Source organism: Antechinus flavipes, chromosome 2, assembly GCF_016432865.1.
Source record: "Antechinus flavipes isolate AdamAnt ecotype Samford, QLD, Australia chromosome 2, AdamAnt_v2, whole genome shotgun sequence".
Lineage (NCBI taxonomy): Eukaryota > Metazoa > Chordata > Mammalia > Dasyuromorphia > Dasyuridae > Antechinus > Antechinus flavipes.
Window position 1 is genome coordinate 422,949,439 of NC_067399.1, and position 27,118 is coordinate 422,976,556.

The following is a 27,118-nucleotide window of genomic DNA, read 5'->3' on the forward strand; positions in this document are numbered from 1 at the left end:
TTAGATTGTCAATTTTCTTGTCAAATGGTTAGGCAAAATAACTCTTAACAATTACTTTTATTTTTTCTTCATTGGTTAGGAATTTACCTTTTTTATTTTAATTTTTTTATTATTAAAGTTTTTTATTTTCAAAGCATATGCATGGATAATTTTTCAACATTGATCCTTTCATAGCCTTGTGTTCCAAAATTTCCCCTTCTTCTCCCCACTCTCTCCCCTAGATGGCAAGTAATCCAATATATGTTATACATAGTAAAATATATATTAAATCCAACATATGTAAATATATTTGTACTGTTATCTTGATGCACAAGAAAGATCAGATCAAAAAAGAAAGAAAATGAATAAGAAAACAAAATGCAAATGAACAACAACAAAAAGAGGGAGAATGTTGTGTTATGATCCACGCTCCATTTTCACAATCCTCTCTCTGGGTGAAGATGGCTCTCTTGATCATGAGATCATTGAAAATGGCCTCAACCATCTCATTGTTGGAAAGAATTATGTCCATGAGAATTGATCATTGTATAATATTGTTGTTGCTGTGTACAATGATCTCTTGGTTCTGCTCATTTCATTTAGCATCAGTTCATATAAGTCTCTTTTAGGCCTCTCTAAAATCATCCTGCTGATCATTTCTTATAGAACATAATATTCTATAACATTCATATGCCATAACTTATTCAACCATTCTCCAACTGAGCATCCACTCAGTTTCCAGTTTCTTGCTACTACAAAAAGGGCTGCCACAAACATTTTTGCACATATGTGTCCCTTCCCCTCCTTTAAGATCTCTTTGGGATATAAACTGCTGGATCAAAGGGTGTGCACAGTTTGATAATTTTTTGAGCATAATTCCAAATTGCTCTCCAGAATGGTTGGATCCATTCACAGTTCCACCACGAATGTATTAGTGTCCCAGTTTTCCCACATCCCCTCCAACATTTGTCATTATCTTTTCCTGCCATTTTAGCCAATCTGAGAGGTATGTAGAGGTATCTCAGAGTTGTCTTAATTTTCATTCCTCTGATCAATAGTGATGTACAGCATCTTTTCATATGATTCGAAGTGGTTTTAATTTCTTCATCTTAAAATTGTTCATATCCTTTGACCATTTATGAATTGGAAAGTGGCTTGAATTCTTATAAATTTGAGTCAATTCCCTATATATTTTAGAAATGAGGCCTTTATTAGAACTCTTAAATGTAAAAATGTTTTCACAATTTTTTGCTTCCCTTCTAATCTTGTCTGCATCAGTTTTCTGTGTGTGGTGTGTGTGTGTGTGTGTGTGTGTGTGTGTGCGTGCATGTGTGTGTACAAAAACTTTTTAATTTAATATAATCAAAATCATCTATTTGGTGTTCAGTTATGACTTCCAGTTGTTCTGTGATCACAAATTCCTTCCTTCTCCACAGATCTGAGAGGTAAACTATCCTATGTTCTTCTAATTTGCTTATAATATCACTCTTTATGTCTAAATCATGAACCTATTTCAACCTTATCTTAAAATATGGTGTTAGATGTAGATCAGTGCCTAGTTTCTGCCATACTAGTTACCCATTTTTCCAGCAGTTTTTGTCAAATAGTGAGTTCTTATCTCAAAAGCTGAGGTCTTTAGGTTTGTCAAACACTAGATTGCTATAGTTATTGACTATTTTGTCCTGTGAATCTGACTAACCCATTCCACTGATAAACTTATCTATTTCTTAGCCAGTACCAAATGGTTGTGATGACTAGTGCTTTATAATACAGTTTTACATCTGGCACATCTAGGTCACCCTCAATGAATTTTTTTTCCCATTAATTCTTTTGAAATTCTTGATCTTTTGTTCTTCCATATGAACATTAGTATTATTTTTTTCTAGCTCTATAAAATAAGTTCTTGAGAGTTTGATTGGTATGACACTAAATAAGTAGATTAATTTTAGTATTGACATTATTATATTCACTTAGCCTACCCGTGTGCATTTTATATTTTTCCAACTTATTAAATCTGACTTTATTTGTGTGGAAAGTGTTTTGTAGTTCTGTTCAAGAACAAAAAGTTCCTGACTTTCCCTTGACAGATTCCTAAATATTTTATACTATTTACAGTTATTTTGAATGGAATTTATCTTTGTATCACTGGCTGCTGGACTTCGTTGGTAATATATAAAAATGCTGATGATTTATGGGAATTTATTTTATATGCTGCAACTTTGCTAAAGTTGTGAATTGTTTCTAGTAGTATTTTTGTTGATTCTCTAGAGTTCTCTAAGAATACCATTATATCATTCTCAAAGAGTGATAATTTGGTTTCCTGATCACCTACTCTTAATTCCTTTAATCTCTTTTCTTCTCATAGTCAATGCTAACATTTCTAATGCAATATTGAATAGTAATGGTGATAGTGGGTAGCCTTGTTTCCTTTTTCACTTTTATACTGGTAATTTTATATTCCTCTTTCTTATTCAAATTAGCTAATGGCCTATTTTATAATCTTTTTTTTTTTAAGAAGACTCAATTTCTACTTTTACCAATTTATTTCTTAAACTTTTTATTCATCTCTGCTTTGATTTATGGGATTTCTATTTTTGTTGGGGTTTTCTGCTATTTTGCTGGTGTTTTAGGTTTTTTCATTGTTTCTCTAATTTATTGATTTATTCATTCTCTCTTTTATTGATTAAAAAGTTTAGAGATATAAAATTTCCCTTAATTATTGCTTACATTGGTTTCCCACAAATTTTGGTATTTTATCTTATTGTTGTCATTGTTTTTAATTAATTGATTACTTGTTTCTACAGTTTGTTCTTTGATCCAACCCTTCTTCAGAATTAAGTTATTGAGTTTCCAACTAATTTTTAACCTTTGCTCCATGACCTTTTATTAAATGTACTTTTTATTGTATTACACTTAATAAAAGATACATTTATTATTTCTCCTTTGAGGTTTTATGATGTAACTCATGGTTAATTTTTTCTAAAGTTTTTATTATAGCTTTTTATTTATAAAACAGATGCATGGGTAACTTTTCAACATTGACCCTTGCAAAACCTTCTGTTCCAAATTTTCCCCTTCTTCCCCCCCACTGCCTTCCCTAGATGGCAAATAGTCCAATACATGTTCAATATGTTAAAATATATGTTAATTCCAATATATGTACACATGTTTATACAGTTATCTTGCTGAACAAGAAAAATCAGATCTAGGAAGAAAGAAAAAAACCTAAGAAAAACAAAAATGCAAGCAAACAATAATAGAAAGATTGAAAATGCTATGTTATGGTTCACACTCATGTCCCATAGTCCTCTCTCTGGGTGTAGGTGACTGTCTTCATTACTGAACAATTGGAACTGGTTTGAATTATCTCATTTTGAAGACAGCCACGTCCATCAGAATTGATCATTGTATAATCTTGTTATTGCCATGTATAATAATCTCTAGTTCTGTTCATTTCACTTAGCATCGATTCATGTAAGGCTCTCCAGGCCACTCTGAAATCATCCTGTTGATCATTTCTTACAGAGTAATAATATTCTATAATATTTATATACCATAATTTATTCAGCCATTCTCCAATTGATGGACATCCATTCAGTTTCCAATTTCTAGCCTCTACAAAAAAGATTGTCATCGTCAATTTTTTTGTGAAAGTGTAATACATAGATAAGAAATAGATATATGTCTTTGTTTTCCTATTTAATATTCTACAAAGTCTTATCATATCTAATTTTTATAAAAATTCTATTCTTGAATTTTGTTTTCTTTTGTTTTGGTTTGGATTTATCTGTGTCTAAGGGGGGCAAATCTATTTCTTTCTATAGTTCATTTACCTTTTCCTTTAAAAAAATTAGATATCTATTCATTTCCTGAATGTTTTATACTAATATTGATTTGTTTATAGTATCTTTTAGCAAAATATAGTTTCCTTATTGACCTCTTTTAATAAATACTATTTTTGTTCTTAATTTAATGATGATTGCTACCCCTGCCTTTTCCCCTTTTAGCTGAAGCCTAATAAATTTTGCTCTAACTCCTTATTTTAATTTTATGTTTATCTTTTTGTTTCAAGTGTTTCATATAAACAAACATGTCTTTCAGTCTTGATTTCTAATTCAGTTTATCATCCTCTTCCATAAGGGGGAGTTCATTCCATTCATACTCATATTTTTGATTGCTAATTGTATATTTTCTTATCATCCTATTCTCTTATACTTCTCATTATCCTTTTATTTTTCCTTCCTTTAAGAGGTTGTTTTGCTTCTAACTAATCCCTCTCAATCTATTCTCCTTCATATACTTTCCCTGCTTTTTCTTAATTTCTGTCCCTTCTGTTTTCCTATTGGGTGAAATATGTTGCTGTATCCAACTGTATATATGTATATGTATTCTTCATACCTTTTGCTATTTCAGACCAAAGTGAAAATCAAGTATTGCTAGCTCCTCTCCTCTCTCTCCTCTTCTTTATATAAAATTTCTACTTGCTTACTCCATTTATGTAAGATAAATCTCCCATTCCTCTTTTTTCCCATCTTTAGATGTATTGTTCTTCTCCATTATTTCCATTTTCTTTTTAAGATAAGCAGAACATAAGAGAATAACTCCAGTTGCTCTATTAAATTAATTCTTTCTATAAACCAAAATGGATAGCTAGGTGGCACAGTGAATAGAGCATTGGCCTTGAAATCAGGGTGCTCATGAGTTCAAATTTGGTTTCAGACATTTACTGCTGGGTGACCCTGAATAAGTTTTAACCCTATAAAATGAGCCAGAGAAGGAAACGGCAAACCATCTAATATCTTTGCCAAGAAATTCCCAAATGAGATAACAAGAAATCAGGCATGACTGAAACAACTCAATGGGAACAATAGTCCATGATGTCAATGGAGTTCTAAGGGGCTACAAATGTGCCATCTTCCATAATACGAATATAAATATTTTAACTTTGTTTAGTCCCTTATGATTGTATGGTCATTTTACATTTTTATTTTTCTCTTGACTCCTGCATGTGTATGTTACTTAGCTCTAGTCTTTTTATCAGGAGTGATTCTACATTTTAAAGTTCTGTTTTCTCCTTGTAAGATTATATTCAATTTTGCTACTTTGCTAAGTTATTCTTGATTAAAATCCTTGATTTTTTTTTTATCTTCTGGAATACTACATTTTAGTCTTTCTGCTCCTTTATAGTGGTAACTACTAAATCCTGACTATATCTCTTTGGTAGTTAAATTCTTTATTTCTGACTGCTTGCAGTATTTTTTATTTGACCTAGAAGCTCTGAATGTTGATTACAATGGTTCTGAGTGTTTTCATTTGAGGTTTCTTTCAAGAGGTAACTGGTGGATCCTTCCAGTGTCTACTTTGTTTTTTTTTTTGCCTTTTTTTTTTTTTTTTTTTTTTTGCATGAAATGCTCTCCATGTTTTTGGTCAGACCTTGGTCAAGCCTTGTCTACAGACTCTGTCATTCTCCCTGGGTTGTTGTGGGATAGAAAAAAATTCTTAAAATATGGTGTGATACCATTTTAACTTGAGTAATTGAATGGAGAGTTCATAAAATTTCAAAATATTGATCAATTCTGAAAAATACTGAAGATACTTTACATCTGGCAGTATCAAATATTCCACAAAGATTTTATTCTTTATGTAAAAATAAACAAACATATATTTCATTAATATGCAAATTTGTTTTTGTTTTTAATAAGTGGTAAAAATCATATATATAGCAAAGAATTGTTTTAAAATGTCCTTATAATTTCTTATTAATAAATGTTTGGTTTGTATTGCTGTTTTGTATACGCCTATACTTGGGTTTGTGTAAAAAAATTTTTAGTGAAAAGGAGTCACAAGAGGAAAAAAATTGATTGTTATTTTTTCTTGGATTTCCTGTTTAAAATTCAGTCTGGTACATTTTCTACATCTTTGTGAAAGGAGTTTGGTGGAGAGCTAGTCTGTATGTCTTCCTGTTAGAGTTTTTGTCCAAGATAGACTTTCCGCAGAAGATAATATATGAGCTGAGATTTTAACAATGCTAGGGATTCTGAGATGAAGATGATCTGAGAGCGCACATGTGGCATGGAGATGGGAGATGAAATGTTGTATATTACAGCATGTGCAAGATACCTGGAAAGGTAAGCTAAATCCAGTTTAGAAAAGGATTTAAAAGCCAAATCACAATTTATATTTTATCCTAAAGACAGGACAGAGTTATTAGACTTCTTAAACAAGGTAGTAAATTATTAAATTTGTACTTTATATTTATCATTTTGTGAACTCTATGGAGAATGGATTAGAGAAGTAAAGAGGTTGAGGTTGGTAACCAATTATGCTATTGTAATTATCTAGGCAAGAGGTAATGAATACTTGAAGTAGAGCAGTGGCTACATAAGTGAAGAGAAGGTGACAGAAATAAGATATCTTATGCAGACTTTGTAAGACTTTAGAATTGATTATATATGAAGATTAAGTGAGAGGAAGAAATTAAAGATGACTTAATTTTCAAAATCAGGTTCCTAGATGTATGTGCTGCCCTCAAATGAAATATGAAAGTTAGGAAGAAAAAAGGATTTGGGAGTGGGAAAGACAATAAAGAATTTTATTTTGGTATATTGAGTTTGATATATAGTCAATCTTCAACTTTGTTCCTAGAAAATGATGCAAAAGTAAAAAAAAAAAAAGAATGTTGATACATTGAGCCTATGGAAAATAAGAAGTTAGGTTTGTGAAACCACCAAAAACTGTAATCTTTTGCTATACATTTCTGTATACGATTCTTTTTTTTTTTTTTTTTTTTGGTAAGGCTATCAGGGTCAAGTGACTTGGCAAGGGTGACATAACTAGTAAGTGTCAAAGTGTCTGGGGCTGAATTTTTTTTCTTTTTTTAATTTTAGTAGCTTTTTATTTACAAGTTATATGCATGGGTAATTTTACAGAATTGACAATTGCCAAACCTTTTGTTCCAATTTTCCCCTCCTTCCCCCTACCCCCTCCCCTAGATGGTAGGATGACCAATACATGTCAAATATGTTAAAGTAGAAATTAAATACAAAATAAGTATACATCTCCAAACTGTTATTTTGCTGTACAAAAAGAATCGGACTCTGAAATATTGTAGAATTAGCCTGTGAAGGAAATTAAAAATGCAGGAGGGTAAAAATATAGGGATTGGGAATTCAATGTAATGGTTCTTAGTCATCTCCCAGAGTTTTTTCCGCTGGGTGTAGCTGGTTCAGTTCATTACTGCTCCATTGGAACTGATTTGGTTCATCTCATTGGTGAAGACGGCCAGGTCCATCAGAATTGATCATCATATAGTATCGTTGTTGAATTATATAATGTTCTCCTGGTCCTGCTCATTTCACTCACCATCAGTTCATTAAGTCTTTCCAGGCCTTTCTGAAATCATCCTGCTGGTCATTTTTTACTGAACAATAATATTCCATAATATTAATATACCACAATTTATTCAGCCATTCTCCAATTGATGGGCATCCACTCAGTTTCCAGTTTCTGGCCACTACAAAGAGGGCTGTGAGAGTGAATTTGAACTCAGTTTCTCCTGACTTCAGGGCTTTCCACTGTGCCACCTAGCACTTTTTTTTAAAACAATTCTTTATAACAAAGCATTAGTTCTGGTAATATGTACTTTTCCTAACATGGTAATCAGAAAATAGCCAATGTGATGCAGGGAGGAAGAGTGGCAATGCTATACTAGACTGGGAGGGGCAGAGGTTATTTCGTTCACCTTTGGGATTGAAACGTTCCCCATGAAAAGCAGATGCCTAGGATGAATATGTGACTTAATCAGACTTGGGAATTCTTGCAAGAAGTGACTCAGTGTGTTTGTTGCTGTACTGCTTCGCTTTTCCAGGTCCACAGGCCAAAACACTTGGGAGCCTAGTGGGACAGGCTGGTGGGGGAGGTGAAATGAATGTTGGGAAGCCTACAAGAGTGGGGTGGTGACTGCCATCTCATTTACCCACCAACTTAGCTGCTTTTCCTTTTTTTTTTTTAGCTCCTTTATCTTAAATACTTTAGGAATTTCTGGAACAGATTGATAAGCACTTTTATAAATACTTTCCTCTTTTTTGCTGACATAAACCCATGCCCATTTTTTTTTTTTTTGCTACTGTGCATAGCTAATAATGTAGGCAAGGTTACCATCAAGACAAGTGAAGATGAAGTTACTATTATTATCATGTGAATTCTTGAAATAACAAAAGTTAAATACCTAAATATTGAGGATTATCTGAGGCTGGTTATGACATGTATCCAGTAGGCAATTGTTAGTATGAGAGTAGAGATCAGGAGAAAAAAAGATATTTAGAGCTGGTAATTATCTGCATAGATAGAGGTTATAGTCGAACCTATGGGACAAAACATTGTGATATAATAGAATGATCATAATTGAAACTTTACCAGATTGGGATTCAAGGACCTTCCAGAGTTTGCTCCATGATGATTCTGGAAAACTTCAAAAATACAAAGTTACCTCTGTTCCATGATAAGGAAATAGACTAGTACTTTATTTGCTGAAAGTACAATTTATCTTTAACTTAGTGAATAGATTTTTGTGGCTATGCACTGAAGATTGGTTGTAATAATAATTGTACTTTGGGATTATCTTTTAATAAATACCCTTCCACACACTTTAATGACATTTTTTAGTACAACACTTTGATAGATCATGAATCCATGGATTCATGGAAACAATCCATCTATATCTACTCATCTTATTTGTCTCCTTTCTGTGTGCCATGAAAGCTCTGTGAGAGATCCAGATCTGCTAAAGGGTTGTTAATCTTTGTTATATCTTGGATCTTGTCTGGCAGTCTGGTCAAGTCTAGACTCCTCAGACTAATATTTTTAAATGTATTAAAATAAAATACATATGATTACCAAGGAAATAAATTATATTGAAATACACATCAAAATATATTAAAATATTACTTTTTAAGTTCACAGACCCCCCCAACTTAGAACTACTGCCTTGAATTTTTGTGCGTTTTGTGAATATCAATAGGACAAGTAGACAATCGTTTACTCTTGACATGACTCATCTATCACTTGCTTTTTTACTTATATGTCTATTTATATGTCTGATGATATGATATCTTTTATATCATTAATCCCACATATTCTTTCATATCATCATGTAGCCTAATCATACTTATTATGTACCTAATTTTGGTGACCTGCAACTTTAATTTTTTGAAAACTTGGTTATTCTCTGGTTTTTAGCCATAAACCATCACTGGAAGAATATTGATGTAAAAGAAATTTTTAAAAGAGATGCTGTTTTGTTTTAGGGGGAAAATTTGACATTATTAAAAGCACTTTGAAACTTCCCAAATGCAATTTAGTCCAATATCCTCTTCCTATTCAATTTTGGTCCCGGTTCATTGTATATCTTCAAAGTCTAAGACATATATATGTATATATACACACACAGAGATATACACACATATACATGTGTGAATGCACTGATGGAACAGTCTAAATAGTAGTCTTCATTACCTTAGTATAAACAGAATAAACTGTTAAGATGGTCATATAATTTAGAAGGATCTATGATATGGCAGGACTTGAAAAAACTAACATATGTAATCTTACTCTCTCTAGGTAATCCACCTTGAAGCTTTACTGTACTCTAAACATTGGTTAGCATGTTTGCAAGTTTTGTGCCTTGTTTGATTTGAAAAATTCTTATCATCAAGTAAATTTTCTCTTTTCTTCAAATTATATTGCATGCTTTTACTATATTCATGGGAGAAACCTTGTTGGAAAAAAGCCTTTAAGATTTTGATTTTCTTTATCAAATCAAATTCATTTTTTAATTAGTTTAAAAAACTGGAATTTTGGATTCACTGTACTTTTCAGTCAATTGTGTAAAGGGGTTGTATGTTTAAGAATATTGTTTGTGAAAATCTGCATATTTTCTTCTCACATCTTCATTGAAAATCCCTTTATGTTTATATGTATTTATATGTATGTGTGTATATATGTTATATATACATATAAATGTATATACACATATGAGCACATATATGTGTCTCTTTGTGTGTTTCTCAAAAAGAATTTTTAGAAATGAGAGAGTAAGTCATTTTTGATTTAACATCATAGTACAGTGGTTATAAAGCTGATTGATCCATGACAGAGCACTTAACTCTGCACCTCCACAACTATAACTTAAAGAGCAGTCGCCCATCAGTACTGGCAGAGGGAATTTGTACATAATGAATTTTTATCAATAAAAATACAGGTCTGGGGGAAAGATAATGCTACTAATGTAAGCAAGCTAAATTTCTGGAAGAAAGATGATGTATTACAGTTGGGAGGATGTTTTTAGAAAAATTTCTAAAATGCTCCAAAAGCTTCATAACAAAGTATAGGCATATGGGGTGTTATTGCTGCTTTTTAAAATAAGCATTTTCATTGAATCCTTTATGGCTTTTATACAATGAAATAATAGACTAAACTTCATACCAATCATAGTGGAAACATAGATCATGGAACAATTATCAAAATATAAGTATGTTTTTAAAGGTTCAACTTCCATAATTATATTTCTTTTTCTTTATATAATATTTCACATTATGATTGGCTAGGGATATCCTCTTCTCCCCCACTCCAGTGGAGGCTAGTTCCTTTCCTAAAGGCAAAGGAAGTTCTCCCAAGATCTGATTGGCCTAAGTTGAGTCTCAAGCCACCTGGTTGTAGTTGTGGCTTCCTCTTGACCTCAGGTCAGACATAAAAAGGTTGCAATACTACCTGAGTCACATACATCTTGTCGAGCTTACTCCTATTTCCATATTGAAGAGAAAGGACCAGATCTATCTGAGGGAGTGCTATATCCTTTATGGTTATCCTTATCTGAGGGAGTGCTATATCCTTTATGGTTATCCTTATGATTCTATGGCTTTCAATTCCTTTCATTAATTGTTGATTGACCTACAAGTGTCTCATTTTCTTCAAGCCTAAACCCCCAAAGGACTAATCTGAGTTAGGCTTAGCCTATTATTTAGACTTTCAGTGTGGAAAAACTCTTGTTTGATGAGACCAGACATCACAATGGAAAGGAATCCCTGATTTCCCATGAAGTATTAATTGTAAAAATGACTTACCTTAGAATTCTGTTCACCCATTATTAATTAGATAAAGCAAAATATGGTCAATAATTTTAGAATTTTTTCATTGGACCTTTAATCTTGAAATTTTCCTTAAAATCAAGAAAATAGGATTATGGACTAATCAATAAATGTTATACATATAAATTAAAAGAACAAATTCAGTTCAAACACAGAGTGGAGGGAAGATACCTTTTTATCTTTTAACAACAACAACAAATCATCTAGGCTTTCAAACTTTTGAAATTACAACTTTTAAATATTAATGACTGCACAAGTTTTATTTATAACAGAAGTCAATTTGTGACATATAAACTTCTGAGGTCTCATAGGAATTAAGTGTTTATTTTTGCTAGACATATGTAAAATACACATTAAGGAGGTGCTCAAAAATACCTACATAATCTGTATAAATTGAATCATTAGGGTTCACTTGAATTGTGAACATTATCAGTTGTGCAGTTTTACAAACATTGAAGAATAATAAATAATTAGAGATTCCATCCTTAAAAAAGCATATTTGAATGAAAAGTATTTAAATGAAATAAAACAAAGTTTTTCTCCTTAGTTTGAGATCTCTGTTCATAGTCTTATTGGTAGTAGATCATCTTCTGGTGCTGACAGATGAGGAAGAGACTGATAATTACTCGATAGTTTCCTAAGGATATCCTGCAGCATATATTAACATGCACTGGTTTCTGGAATCTCGGTTTTTTCCATCAATAAGCAAAAGTGGCATTTTCCTGAAGTAGTCAATAATGTCTGGAACTGATAAAAAATCCTGAGGGTTTAAAAAAAAGGGAAACATGTTCAGGATTGGAATTAATAGTATGAATTGAGGTAAAAAACTGGTTAGGGCTTAGTAATTAAGTTCAATAATATGGAACTTAGCACATCTGTGATAGTTTTCTGCTTAGTGTTAAACTCTTAGCAGAGCATCTTGAATAATATTATTTTCCCATAAATCTCAAACAACAAATGACTCATGATATACAAAAAAGAAATTACTTTCTAACACTGTCTAAATTGTTAGTTTCCTTAAATCTTGTGGCCATTGTTCCTTGTAATAAAGCTATTTATTATTTTTCCCTCAATAATAGTATTGTTTTATGTAAGAGTAGATTGACTAGCTATTAGGAAACCAGGTTGCTGAGCTTATTGACTATTACCTGGACATATACCCTTAAACAAATTATTTAGATTCCATCTTAGTTTTCTATTCTTAGACTGAGGATAGTAACAGTTGTCTTGTTACTACCTCAATGAATACAAAATTAGGTGAGATTATATATGCCAAAGAGCTTTGAAACATATAATACTTCATAAATAGTATAAGGTTTCAACATGTAAAAAGGACTGCTTGCCATCTGGGGGAGGGGGTGGAGGGAGGGAGGGAAAAAATCGGAACAGAAGTGAATGCAAGGGATAATGCTGTAAAAAATTACCCTGGCATGAGTTCTATCAATAAAAAGTTATTTAAAAAAAAAATAATAAAATAAATAAATAAATTGCTTAGCACAGTAAAAAAAAATAGTATAAGGTTACTATTATTATAATCAGTTTAATTTATAGTGCTAAGAATAATCTTTTTTTTTTTTAATTTCTCTCATGTAGGACTGGGCCTAACTTAAATAGCTTCAAAAACTTGAATTTATATAGTACTTTGTTTTTAAAAAAGCATTTTCACAATCTATTTTCACAATGTATTCTTTCATTTGATCAATCCAACAATGCCATGTTAAAGATATAAAAGTGTTGTTTCCATTTTCCAGCTAACAAAATTGAAGGGTAGAAGTGTGAGTGACATGATCAATCTCACAGGGCTATTAAAAAGATATAGCAGGACTTGTCTCTTTGCTTTCTGATTTATGTCTCTTTATTCCCATTATGCATCATTTTGAAAAAAAAAAACATTTGGTTTATATACACACTTATATACACATTTGACTTTTTTTTTTTTTTTTTTTTTTTTGCTGAGGCAAGTGGGGTTAAGTGACTTCCTCAGGGCCACACAGCTAGGACATATTAAGTGTCCGAGGTCAGATTTGAACTCAGGCCCTCCTGACTTTAGGGCTGGTGCTCTATCCACTCATCATCTACCTGCTACATTGACCAATTTTGTAGGGCAAATTAATCATATTATTGGCATTCTATTTTACATTTCAAAAATATTCAGTGTTCTCAACTTTTGGAATAGATTGTCATGTCTGGCGTGAGGATGGAAAGAACTATTAGTTATGTACTTTCAATGCCGGATAAGTCCAATATCTACAAATCTGTCCATCAGTTTTTTTCTCTTAATTGCTGTAGAATCAGATAATTCTAGCTTAACTCAATCAATTGGTTCAGAAGAGAATAAGGAAGAACTGAGTTCAAATCCTGCCTCGGACTTCTACTATGTCTATTACATTGGATAAATCATCTAGCTTCAATGTTCTCATGAATGAAATAAGGTTTGATATCTGTGACTTTTAACATTCCTTCTAGCTCCAATTCAATGGTCCTCTGATAAGTCACAAGCCAGGAGCCAGGATACTTTGCCCAGAGGGAAGAATAGGAAAAACCAGTTTAACAATCTTAAGATAGGCAAACCTCAAAGTGTTGGAAAAATAAACATTTTCTTAACTACCTAATCAGCAATTCTGTCATAATATTCACATGCCCTTTTAATTCTTCCACCAAAGTCTTTTAATGTGGCTTTGGTTTTTTATTAGTTTTTGTTTTTTAGGAATGTCTAAAATTCTAGAAATTTGCAGTGGCATAACTATTGATTACACAAATTGGTTTAAAAAACAACAACAAAGAATATTTGTGTTTAGTAACCCAATGCTTGGCATATATAGTAAGCACTTAATAAATTCTCTATTTAATATTTACCTCACAGAATGACTTTCACAGAATGTATTAAATATTTTGCATTTCGTGATTGGATATCTATTTAATTTTTCCAGAAAGTTAGTCTGAAAAGAAGTCTCAGAAGTCATTTTTTTCAAATGTTCATTACCTCTTTCCCTGGACGCCCAGTTCCCAATAAGTAAACTTGACTTTCTTCATTGTAACTAATTTGAATGTTATACACTTTATTTTTGTACAACACCATGAGTACATATGGTTTGGTAATTGTTTTCTTAGAGCTGTCTCTCACCAGGAAAGTGCCATCCTAAAAGAAATATCAAAAGAAATTTTCATCATAAAATGCTGAATAAAGAATAGGTGTCAGCAATGGGCAAACATCTAGGATTTAATAGAAGCTGTCAATAGAGAATTCACAAGGGAAATTCAGATTCGAATCGTAGGTAGAATCTCTATATTTTATGAATTGGGTTCATTTACTTAGTGAAAAATATATAGAAAATATATGGTGCAAACAATTGCAGAGGGAACCACAAAACTAGCTCCTTTTAACAACTGTTCACCAACAAGGGCTCACCTTTAAAAAGATTAAAGTAAAGATTTTAATGGGGACTAGTGGATAGAGAGCCAAGAGGGAGCAGAAAACTTACTGATTTCAACAACTAGAAATCATTTGATCTGAACCAGGCATTTTTGTGGCATATTTGACTTTGTGTAAGTTTTGGCAGGTGAAAATCTGCATCTATACCTCAGTAGGACTTAAAGAGAAATGGCATCTCATAAGGACTCAGTTTAGTTGCTTTGAGTTAGTATGAAGAAAGAATCTGGCCTTTTTATCAGGAAGATTCAAGAACCATTTCCTTCCTTCTGCAATCTCTTAAGAGAGCTTACTACTTAATAGTTAATCAATTGAAAAATGACACTGTATATTCATCAGTGTCAAAAATTTGAGTAAGTTCAGGGATATGTTCAGCAATTTTTTTCAATTATTCCATAAGTGAAATGAGAGTGATTTTTGTGTGTGTGTGTGAAAAGCAGATCTGTAATAAATGTCATACTTGAGAAAGGAATGGATAGATGTTGGATTAGTCTATTAGTCTACATCTATATGATCCCAGTTAATAGTAAATATAATCAATCAGGTCATTAAATGAAAAAAACGAAAAAACTACTCAAGCTAGTATTTTTGACAGAATTGACTTGGGAGTATCAGGTAAACACAGGTTAGAATTATATTTAATTTCCTATTTGTATATGCTTTTTCCAATAATATCATTGCTAAAGATATGTTTATCCTCCCTCTCCCAACCCCATCCCCAGTAAATGTTTGCATTGTACCTTGTTTATTTTCCTAAGAGCAGCTTCTGCTTCTGTTCGAGTAACGTAGGAAACATACCATTCATTATTCAATGAGTTCTGAAGATTTTAAAAGAAAAATTTGCAGCTGAATAAACTGTGCTAATATTGTTAATATAAGCAGAGTGAAAAATTATGTGTTTTTTAAATGGAACTTGGTTTCACACAGCTTTACATATATATATGTGAATCATTAAAAATAATTCCCTATAAATTGAAGAGTTTTGTTTACAGGAATTATTTATTTTTAGAAACATAGGGTAAAACACTATCCTTGGGACTGAAAGAATACTAAGATACATACATACACATGTATATCATATCCAAGGAAATTTTACTCTTTTAGCGAAATTTAGTTTAAAAAATCATGACACTAAGTTTATCAGAAGATCAAGAATTTGACTAAATTCAACAAAGTGCATTTTATCTGTATTAACTTTCACCATGGCTATCATGACAAATATAGATATGAAGATGGCATTCATATTATAAAGAACTTATTTTTTATCGTTGTTGAGTCATGTTCAGTCATGTTCTACTCTTGTGATCCCTTTTGGGGTTTTCTTTGAAAAGATGAGGGAACTGGCAAATAGGATTAAGTGACTTGTCTAGGACCACACAGCAAATGAGTGTCTAAAGTCATAATAGAACTCAGATCATCCTTGACTCCAGGTCCAGCGCTCTATCTAGTACATCACATAGCTGCCCAATATGAACTTAGAGGATCTTATTATAAGCAAATATACAGAAAAGAAGAGGATCTTATTATAGACAAATATGCAATTATGTATATACAAATGTGCTGGCAAAGAAGATGATGAAAGTTCAAATCTGGCCTTAAGACACTTACTGCTTCCTGACTGTGTGACTCTGGGAGTCACTTAACCCCAATTGCCTCAGCAAAATAAATAAATAAATAAATAAGGATTCTGTCCAATACTATGAACCTTAAAGTGTATGGAAATTGGGAATTGATTTTCTTTGGGAGTCGGTGTCCCCAAAATTTGGATGAAACTCAAAAGAGTTGATAGAGAAAAATTCATTTTTCTCCTGTATCTGGAGTCTCTTATTTGTTTTCATATTGTTTTTAAAATTCACACAGAAAGTAATTTCGAGACTAGAGAACAGTGGTATCACATTCATATACAAACTTTTTGAAGGACTACTAAATTGTATATAATAAGGATCCTTATGGATGCATATGAAATTAGAAGGCTATGTATCATAAGGATCCTTATCTATTATAAAATATTATCTATATTTTATTGCATTTTTACTCATTTTGCTAAATATCACCCATTTTGCTCTGGTTCTGAGGACATTTGAAAATATTACAATAGTGTTTGACACATCTGTTGTAGACAAATGAAATGCATTCAAACTGAAATTTATTCAAAAATAGTAAAGTAGTTTATGGTGAATCACTTTCTACCAAGAATGAGTTGAGGATCATTGTACCTACCTCATCATCCCCAAGAAATGGTGCTTGTTGCCTGTTTGGAATTGGCAAGGGTCTACTCTCAGCTGGGCTTCTAGATGGTGGTCTATTGATAGCACCTTTAAAATTATAGATTAAAACTTATCAAGATAGTCCTCTTACTGTAACATTTTTTAATACTTCTGTTAAATCATATTTTGTTTTTCTCAAATATCATTTTTGTTATTTTGATGGATATTCCAGGAGTCAGTGATAAAAATACTTTCTACAATTTAGAAACCATATTATCTGCTCAGATGACATAGTACAATTCTGTTTACCACAGAATAAGTAAAATGTAATCTATAATGATCTCCTAGATATGACTTAAACCTATTAATAATACAAGCAATTTATCATTTGATCACATGCAAATGAAAATTACACTGAATTACTGAAGGGAACTAGTATATTGTATAGTATGTGATAGATTTTTAAATGTTTCAGTAATAGTATATAGTAATAATGCCCATTAAGTTATTTTTCATCATTTTATCTAAATAAAAATTGTTAGCCAAAGCAACATAGAATTATCTTTGACAATATATTACAAAGTCATTTGTTTTTATTCTCTACAGCAAGGCTGTTATCTCCTTCTAGATAGAACATTGCATCTAAAGTCAGGAAGACCTGGATTCAAATTCTGCCTCACTTAGTTAGCTTTGTGACCTTAGATAAGTCACTAAATTTCTGAATAACACTGGCAGCTATCTTTCAGGCTTGTTGAGGGGATGAGATAATATTTGTAAAGCACTGTACAAACTTCGAAGTGCTATATAAATGCTAATCATCATCATCATCAACATTGTCACTGTTGTTATTATCATTATAGAATGAATCTATAATGACTCGAAACTTTGACAACAGGACCAAAATAATAACATTTGTCCTCTTTTACAAGGTTGTTGTGCAAATCAAATGAGATGATACTGGGTATTTAAAAAATCCTAATACTATTTTAAATTTCAATAACTTAAAATGACACTGACAAAATATTTTGTATTTAGGAAATCCTTTATAAATTGCAAAGTGCCATAAAAGCATAAAACTTAGTTTTAAACTTTCCTGAATGTTATTTTTTTTTAAAATTCTGATCCTAACAAACATTAAGTAAAGTGAGCTGGTTTATATACACCATATAACAGGAAACAATTGTACGTGAAAGAGCATATATAGATATATAGCATCTTCCATCAAGTCATGAGTCTATTATTTCAGTTCATTTTTCTCTTTTAAGAATATAATAAATTCAACATATTACTTTCAAAGTTGTCCTGCTCATGAGTGACTTCTACTGTCCTTCCTTCTGGCCTGTTCTTTCCTGTGATTTCAAAAACTCTTTTCTTTCCTCCTTTCCTTTGCTTCCTCATTGTTATTCTCCTTCTCCTCCTCCTTCTTCTGCTTCTCCTCCTTGTTTTTCTCCTACTTCTTTTTCTGCTTCTCCTTCTTCTCTTTCTCTTCCTTCTCTTTCTCCTTCTCCTCCTCCTTCCCCTTCCTTTCCCTATTAATTTTTTCCTTATCCAGTATACCAGGCAATGCTTTCTCATCCATATTCTCAGTACTTAACACTATGCTTTGCACATAGTAGGTGCTTGATCAATGCTGTTTTATTCATTTATGAAGCAGGAGGAAATTTAGAACCAGTGTCCAAGCACAGAGATATTTGTGAGAATTGCCTGTATGGAATGGGAAAGCCCAATCCAATACTGATATTAGTTTCTTCTTAATGTGGAATAATGGGAGAGGATAATAATATGGATTACCTGAATGTGGCAAATAGATTTCAGAGAAACTTCATTTTGTTCAGAGACACATTCATCTAAATCCTATTCATCATTAAAGAGGCTTAAGTACTATATTCACACAATTTTACAATTGTACAGAATTTTAGAGATCATCTATTCTATTATACTCTCTCATTTTACAGTAGCCAAAACTGGAGCATAGAGACATTAAGTTTTTTGACCAGAATCACGCAGATAGTAAGTAACAAGAGTTCATTCTAGAACCCAGATCTTCTCATATTAACCCTAGATCTCTTCATTTTTTTTTTCCAAATGCTGGAATACAGCTGGTACCACACATAGTCATGCAGAAAACAATGAATGAGAGTAAGGTCTGATGCTATATCTTGTTTTTATGGAATGCATTATTGTCTCATATCGTTTTCAGCTTATTTCACATACATAACTATTTACTCTCAACTAAACCATAATAATTCAATTTATAAAATATGTATTTAAAATATGTACAACTTGTAAAATGTAATTATGACAAAAATAACTCATATTTACAGGGCATTTTCTTCATTATCTTCTGACATAATGTATATATTATTCTCATTTTGGAGATGGCAAAATAGGTTCAGGTTAAATGACTTGCCCAAAGTCATACAACTAATAACTGTGAGAGCCTAAATAAGAAACCAGCTCTCCTGAATGCTATTGAATTCAATTCTTTCCACAACAGCATTCTGACTTTCAAATAATTGTGCACATAACTGTGAGATAGATTAAAGTGCTATATAACAGGTGCAAATAGAGGTTCTATTATATGTCTAGAACTGTGCTAGATCTTGAGAGACTATAAGTGAAAAAGAAACACTTGCTCCCCCAACAAAAGTGAATTAAGTTTTTACTCTTTCCCATGCCAACCCACCTACCAACCTGTGATTTCATCAATATAGACAGTTCTTGGTTTTGAAATTCCCTTCAGAATGAAGGTCAATGATTCCTCAAATTTTTAGTTTCAGATCTACCTTAGGCACTAAAAATCTAGTGATTTGCCCAGGATCATACCACCAATTTATTATGTCAGAGGCAGGAGCTCAGTCCAGGTCATCCTGATTCCAAGGCCCATCCTTTATCCATTATACTATATTGGCTTAGATTATTGCATATCTCGTATCAAATTATTTATTCCATGTATATAATAGATATATAGCACTATATGTGCTATTACATCACTTTATATTCTCTCATATCATTTTTTTTAAATTTTGGGCAGGAGTAGTCAGATCTTTTTTAAAAAGACTATAACAAAATGCCTACTGGTCAGATATTTGGAGCTAAAAATTCATCAAACCTAAATATCTGTGAGTTCATGGATATTTAAATCCCCTACCTGCTTTTAATATAATGTTACTACAGCCTGCCAGAGAGCCTTTTCTTTAAGTTATTATAAAAAGAATTGGTCTTCCTTCTCAGCAAGTTTGCAAAATTATACTATAGTTAAAAAAAAAAAAGTCTGCTCTAAGCCCAGAAGTATGCTAGGTGTGGTAGCAATTATAAAGGAAGTCTAAACCACATACATACCTTTTGACAAGTATGGTGGCAGGGATGTACTTGTTGGAAAAGTACTGTGGAGACAGAATTAGAGATAAATAAAATAATGGGTGGGATTTTCAGGGTGGAGGGAAAGGAAATACAATGAAAATTCTTCTTACTTCTGCTTATCCCCAAATCCCAGGAAAGATAGTAAAGGGATGAAGATCACTTGAAATGCTTATTCCAAGATAGACCATTCCAGAGTCTTATAAAGACTATAATAAAAGCCTGACAAACTAATTACTGGATATAATCAGTTGACTGCTACTGGCATTCTGTGATTTTTTTTTCCTTCTTATTTTAGTAACTAGAAAAGTACTATTGCTATTCTGACCCTTGATCTGTTTTAACCATGATAAATTGGGCAGCAACCATTCCTGTCACATCTAGGATGTTTATTGATTATTTCCTTTATTTCCTTTTTAAAATGTAAGAGATCTCTTACCTCCTAGACTCACTCTCTCTCTCTCTCTCTCTCTCTCTCTCTCTCTCTCTCTCTCTCTCTCTCTCTCTCTCTCTGTGTGTGTGTGTGTATGAAGTTTTCAAATGATGCTAAAATGTTTACCTCTTTTTTCCCTCCTCCAAATTTCTTCCTTTCTTTTCTAAGTGTTGATTCTATTGTTAGGACAATGACAAAAGCCATATGCATTGCCAAGTTGGGAAGCAGAAAGAATAACACCAAGATGGGCTTGCATTGTGATCAAGAGAGGGCTTCACTGATCCCAAATATGGCCTGTTTTCCCCCACTAGTCCATTTGATCCAATCTCTTGGCATGGGAAATTGTGCCCTACCATGCTCTGGAATGGTAACCGACACTACATTAGCTCAAAACCAACAAATAGGCAATGATAGAAACGAACCTCGCTGTGATTTGTCCAGGCATACTGTTAGATCCTGTTTGGGGAAGTTTGGATGGTGGCTTAATAGATCTTGAAGGGAAAGTATTGGAAGAGAAAGAGGGGATAACTGGATGGGGGAGTGGCCTCTGGGGTACTGTGGTGAAAAGAAAAGAACAATTAAGAGAACCATGAATAAATGTGTTTACTCATTAAAACTTCTATTAAAAGGCTATAACAAACCAGATTGATATAGAGAGTGATAATAATGAGAATAATAATTGCTTCTAATTAGATGATAGTTCTGAAGATACAACCCATCCTCCAAAAAACATTTTGGCTAGTTCTTCTTGGAATGCCTACATGACATAACTATAAAGGTAAAAATTTATATGAAGTTAATTTTAAGTTCTTTTGGCATGTTTTATATCATATGATATGTTTCTCCTTTGACTCTCTTATTGTTCAGTCATTTCGATCCTTTATGACTCTTTGTAACTTCATTTGGGGTTTTCTTGTCAAGAGATAGTGGAGTGTTTTGCCATTTCCTCCTCTAGCTCATTTTACAAATGAGGAAACTGAGGCTAACAGGTTTAAATGACTTGTCCAGGGTCACATGGCTAGTAAATATCTGAGGCCAGCTTTAAACTCAGGTTTTACTAGTTCCAGGACTGTTGCTCTATCCACATCTAGCTGCTCCCTTGATTCATTATGTTGGTTAAAAAAAAAAAAAAAAAAAAAAAACATCTCTTTTTAGAAATAATTGATTTTTCAAAAAATTTTCACACTTCTTCACTGATTCTCTCTTGATTCTTTCCATGTATGTTAAATAGGATAAATGTAGACATTTGGGATTGTTCTGTTCTTAGCCACTTACTAGCATATTTGTTTTAAAATTGCATTGCAAAATTCAGAAATTTGGCAATATTAAGCATAAACTCAATATTTTTTCTTGGTAACCTAATAAAGAGAGATGGTGTGATATAATAAATAGTGAGTAAATCAGACAGGCCCAGATTCACACATACTAGCTATGTAACCATGGATAAATCACTTAATTTCTGCATCTTAGACATTTCTCTGTGACTTCTAGGAATTTTTCTGATGAAGTCTGTATTGGCATAGAGAATTTCCATACATACTGATGAAATTATAATCTACTTCTCTACTTAAAAAATTAGCAATAAAAAATTATTTTGTCTGACTTCATTATGTATTCATACATCTATTTAACAAAATATGGCTAGCATCAGACCTCTCCTTTGCCTTATAAGATATTTTCATTTGAAAGACCATTTGGAAAGATAAAAAGAATAATTTAAGTAGGGTTTTCTTTACATACCATCATCTTCTTCCTGGAGTGGGCAAGAAAAAGAATAGTGTTATTCTTTCAGTGGTATAAAGTTCAAAGTTCAAGGCATTGCTATCTTTATAATATACTATGAGGATCAACCAGAATTTTTTTTAAACAGTATCACATTAAATGTATTACTAAGAAGAGTAAGATTTTCTATAAAGCTTTAAAATATAAGATCAGTCAGTATCTTTATCTTTATGTACTCATTCTTTTTTCTCTAGGCTCCACTCCTGATTCCCTATACTTCTTTCTTTAATAACAGCCAGCAATCGCACCACACTATAGTACTTACTATGTGTAAGGCATTATGTTCAATACTTTACAAATATTATCTTATTTGATTCTCACAATAACCCTGGGCGATAAGAGCTAGAATGATCTTCATTTTACAGTTGAGACAACTGAGGAAAACAGATTAAGTGACTTACTTGCCTAGGATCCTACTAAGTGAATATTTAAGGCTGAATTTAAATCCAAGTTTTTCCTGATTCCAGACCTTATGTTCTATCTGCTGTGCCACCTAGATGCCTATTACTATCAATTACTATGATAGCAATGATTATTAATAGTCATTATTCTTTTTATGTAGAAAGCTTTTAATAAATAATTAATATTGTTATTATTAGATAGAAAGCTGGGCCTGAAGTCAGGAAGAACCTGAGTTCAAATCCAATCTCAGTTACTACACCTCAGTTACTACCAATATGACACTGGACAAGGCACTTAAATTCCTTAAATTTGCCTCTGTTACCTCAATGATAATATGGGGACCATTATAGCAACCACCTCCCAGGGTTATTGTAAAGATCAAATAAAATATTGGTACAGTGCCTGACTTAGTAAATGATTATTTCTTTCCTTCCTTGCTATATTTTTAATTGAGTAAAGAGAAAAATTTAACTTGAGAAAAAGTAGAGTCCAGAAAATAGACAGTAAGTAAAGAAAGACTAGGATGAAAGTAGTCTTTGTTTACCCTAGCCACACTACATGACAAATAGCACTGGATGGTTATGTTGATGTTCTTTTTAATATTATATTGATTTTTAAAAGCAATACTTTATGTATTGTGAATCATCTTGTTTTCTTGCTTCATGTAAATAAGGACTAATTTGAACCAGCCAAAAAAGCATTTTATGTAGTCCTGTACTATACTGAGCATTTAAGAAAAGAACTGTCCCAAACATTATCAGTGAGCCCACCATGAAAAGGATGAAGGAAATAAGCATTAAGCACCTACCTACTATTGTACTGAGGCAGCTAGATAGTACAGTGGATAGACTGCAGGATCTAGAGTCAAGAAGATTTATCTTCTTGGGTTCAAATGTGACCTCAGATATTTAGTAACTATATCACCCTAGGGCAGACTACTTAACTTTTTGCTTCAGTTCCTCATCTCAAAAATGAGGTGGAGGAAACGGCCAACCTCATCTGTATCTTTGCCAAGAAAACCCCAAATGAGATCACAAAAAATTTTATACAAGTGAAAAAAGACTCAACAGCTACTATGTGCTGTGCTAAGTGCTTTACAAATATTATCTTATTTGATCCTCAAAAAAACCTTGGGAAGTAAGTGCTATTATAATTCCCATTTTATTATTTAGAAAGGTCAGGAAGGTTAGGTTAAAGCAGAGTCATATGGCTAGTAAGGATCAGACCAGATTTGAACGAAGGTTTACCTGACTTAGATCCTGCTTAGATTCAGGTACAACCTAGTTACAACCTAGTACAACCTAGATCAAGTGTCGTGCTCAGGATGTGGCATTTGAACAATTGTAGACTAATAGTATCACTTTGCCTATGATAGGGCTACCTAAAACATAATCTTCCTTTAATCATACTACCACTTCATTTAAGAATAAATTTTGACTTCATATTTTTCTACCTTGATTTATATTCAGCATCTACTCTTATCTTATAAAGATTTGTTTTTATCTCCTACAACCACTGCTCCTACCTCCCTTAGCTTGCTGCAATTGTTTTAAATGTTCTCCAAATATACCATATTCATTTCTCTTTTTGATCATGTTGTCCTTTCAGCCTGTTTTTAACTCCTCAGTTTATCTAAATCCTTTAAATCCTTCAAGACTACTGCCAAAGCCATAACTTAGTTGGAAAGAATGGCACTTTGTTTCAAAGTATCAAAATTTAACATATCCTAAGACATACTTTTGTCCCCTCAACCTTTCAGTCTTTAGCAACAAAGAGTGCTTTCATTCCTCCAGGCAACTATACTTCTCCCTTTCTTCCCATCCACCTCAGATTCAAAAGTGCCTAATTATAGCTCTGCCCATAACCTGTGTAAGGTTTTTATGATCTCTAAAATCCTTTTCTAGCTTTAACATACCATGACTCCAATTCAATAGCAGCTAAAGATAAGTTTGGCTGATTAAACAGCTTTATTTTATTTTATTTTTTTATTATTCCTATTGGTAGCTGAAAGCTACTGTTCAAGTACATATTGATCTTTAGCTCCCAAAATATATATATATATATATATATATATATCACAACTCAAAACTTAAATTAAATCTGGTGATGTTCCTTAATTGTCTTAAGTACGTCAGTCTTGTCTCATCTGCTACTTGACTGTTTTGTAGTTGTTAAAACTACAGTTTTGTGATCACAGTTGGCATTTTCTTGGCAGAGATACTGCAGGAATTTGCCATTTCTTCCTCTGGCTAAATTTACAGATGAGGAACTGAAGCAATCAAATTAAATAACTTGTCCAAGGTCACACAGCTAGTAAATATCTGAGGCCACATTTAAACTCAGGAAATTGAGTCTTATTCCAGGCTTGCCACTCTATCCTCTGTGCTGTCACCTAGCTACCTACTTCATATTAGAAATACTGACTTAATACTCCATAGATGACCGTTTCTCATTAACCAGGATAAAACATAGCTTTGAGACATAAGAGGCATTAAATAAAACTTGATTGATTGATTAATTTAATTAATGATTCGCTGGGTGACCTGGGTAAATCCTGAATATTTGGTATTTTAGGGGTCAGGATGGTATAACAAAGACCTTAAAATTTGGGCATGTGGCCTAGAGTCATAGTGATTCTTCCAACCTGCTTGTAAGAGATTGTTCTTATGTATTTATTGCCATCATCCTTATAGCCCAGTAATTTGTGGTAGATTTTAATGTGTATCATATTTGACAACAAGACATTTTGTACTTACATCACCTCTTCTGTCTGCTTCCCATCCATGTCTGAAAATGAATTAGGGAACAATAAAAAGAATTAGTTTCTTTCCCCTGTGGAAATAGTTGGGATTTGAATGATCAAGTTTCCATTTTTGCATATTTAAGTTTAAATCACCAAGAATCTAGCACATTTAAATTAGTTAAAATGTGAAACAAAACCACTGGGAGAGTATGCAGGGAGCTTGTATATAAAGAGATTTGCAGCATTTAATTTCTATGTCAACATTATGGGTAATAAGAAGAGAATCTTTAGAACTTCCAATGGAAATAATAGTCAAAAAGCTGCTTGTTCAGCAAATCGTAATTTTAATTGCTCTTGAAATAGGATCATGTCATATTGGAGCTAAAAATGCACTTTAGGGATCATCTAAACTCAACCACCTTATTTTACAGAGAAGAAAATTGAGATAAAGAGACATCAAATGAATTGTCCATTGTCATATATACATTTAAGTAGTAGAGCAGAAGCTGGAACCCAGGTGATCTGACTTCAGGGCCAGGACATTCAAGTTATAAAAAAAAGATGTAACAAAACAATTGGAAAGTTTTAAAAATAAATATCCTGCTTTTTGACTACGTTGTTAAGTCCCAGATCATGTTCCCTTACATTGTAAAGAAAAAAAGTTATTAGAAATATTCTGGGAAAAATGTCACTATTGGTAATGACATCTGCAAAAAACACAGTAATTCTTATTATATTAACTATTTCCCTGCAAAGGTAAGATTAACCTATAAGGCTAGTCTTTACAAAGACTATTTAGCTGTCAGGCATTTCTTTTCACCTTTCTAAAGTCTTATTTTCATTTCATCTATGCTAAGTTACTTTACATCTGAGTTTAAGAGTTTCAGTCTTCAACTGGCTTCCATTATATTTCTTTTCATGTCATTGGTTATATGTTAGACATGTCTTTAAAAATTACCTTCAGTTATTTGACTCTCATGCATTATTTGAGAGGTAAACTTACTTTGGTACAGTTGGCTTTACATTTCTCTCAGGTCTTTCTCCAGGTGGCAAAGGAGGTTTTTGTATTTTATGTAAGCGATCGCTAACAGGCCTGTAGTATTTAGAGACCAAATGTATAAAGAAAGTCAAGTTAAAGAAAGTCAAATTGAAGAAAATTAACAAATAGCATTCTGTAGGATAAAGTTCTACAAAATGTTCCATTTTAATCTGCCATGTATTCCCTTCTCCTTACCTCAATGCAGGAGCTAAAGGCTATAAAATACAATGAAAGATATATCAGAATCTTTGGTATGTTCCACTGGATGACTATGTATTATGCTGTTTTAAAGTAAGGCATGTCTTACCTTGTCAGGAAAAACTGGTTTTTTGCCTGCAAATTACAAATGAACATTTTTTTAAATGGATTGAATTTAATTCATAATTCTCCTAATTTGAGACCTAGAAACAGTTTGATGCGTAATCAAGCATTTGCAGTTGTGAAGGTTTCAAGTATGGAAGCCGTTTTCTTCAAATTAAGACTATCAGAACAAGTAAGCAAGGTCCTTCATGCCCACATCATCCAACCTCTTTATTGAATATAAGAAAAAAATGAAGTTTATAGAAGTAAGAACTGATTTGCCCAAGATCACATATAGT

At 32.4% G+C, this 27,118-nt stretch overlaps 1 protein-coding gene across 1 annotated transcript in view; it reads right to left on the reverse strand.

Moving 5' to 3' along the window:
- Nucleotides 1-11,280: 11,280 nt before the first annotated feature.
- LCP2 (lymphocyte cytosolic protein 2) overlaps nt 11,281-27,118 on the reverse strand; it is a 68,860-nt gene continuing 53,022 nt past the window's right edge. The window contains exons 11-21 of the mRNA XM_051978888.1: nt 26,827-26,852; nt 26,715-26,734; nt 26,484-26,573; nt 25,494-25,524; nt 22,294-22,306; nt 20,976-21,108; nt 20,103-20,146; nt 16,774-16,868; nt 15,294-15,371; nt 14,107-14,262; nt 11,281-11,883 (exon numbers count right to left, since the gene is read on the reverse strand). Of these exons, the coding sequence (XP_051834848.1) occupies nt 11,761-11,883; nt 14,107-14,262; nt 15,294-15,371; nt 16,774-16,868; nt 20,103-20,146; nt 20,976-21,108; nt 22,294-22,306; nt 25,494-25,524; nt 26,484-26,573; nt 26,715-26,734; nt 26,827-26,852 (809 nt within the window). The 3' untranslated portion in view covers nt 11,281-11,760. The remainder of the gene's footprint in view (nt 11,884-14,106; nt 14,263-15,293; nt 15,372-16,773; nt 16,869-20,102; nt 20,147-20,975; nt 21,109-22,293; nt 22,307-25,493; nt 25,525-26,483; nt 26,574-26,714; nt 26,735-26,826; nt 26,853-27,118) is intronic.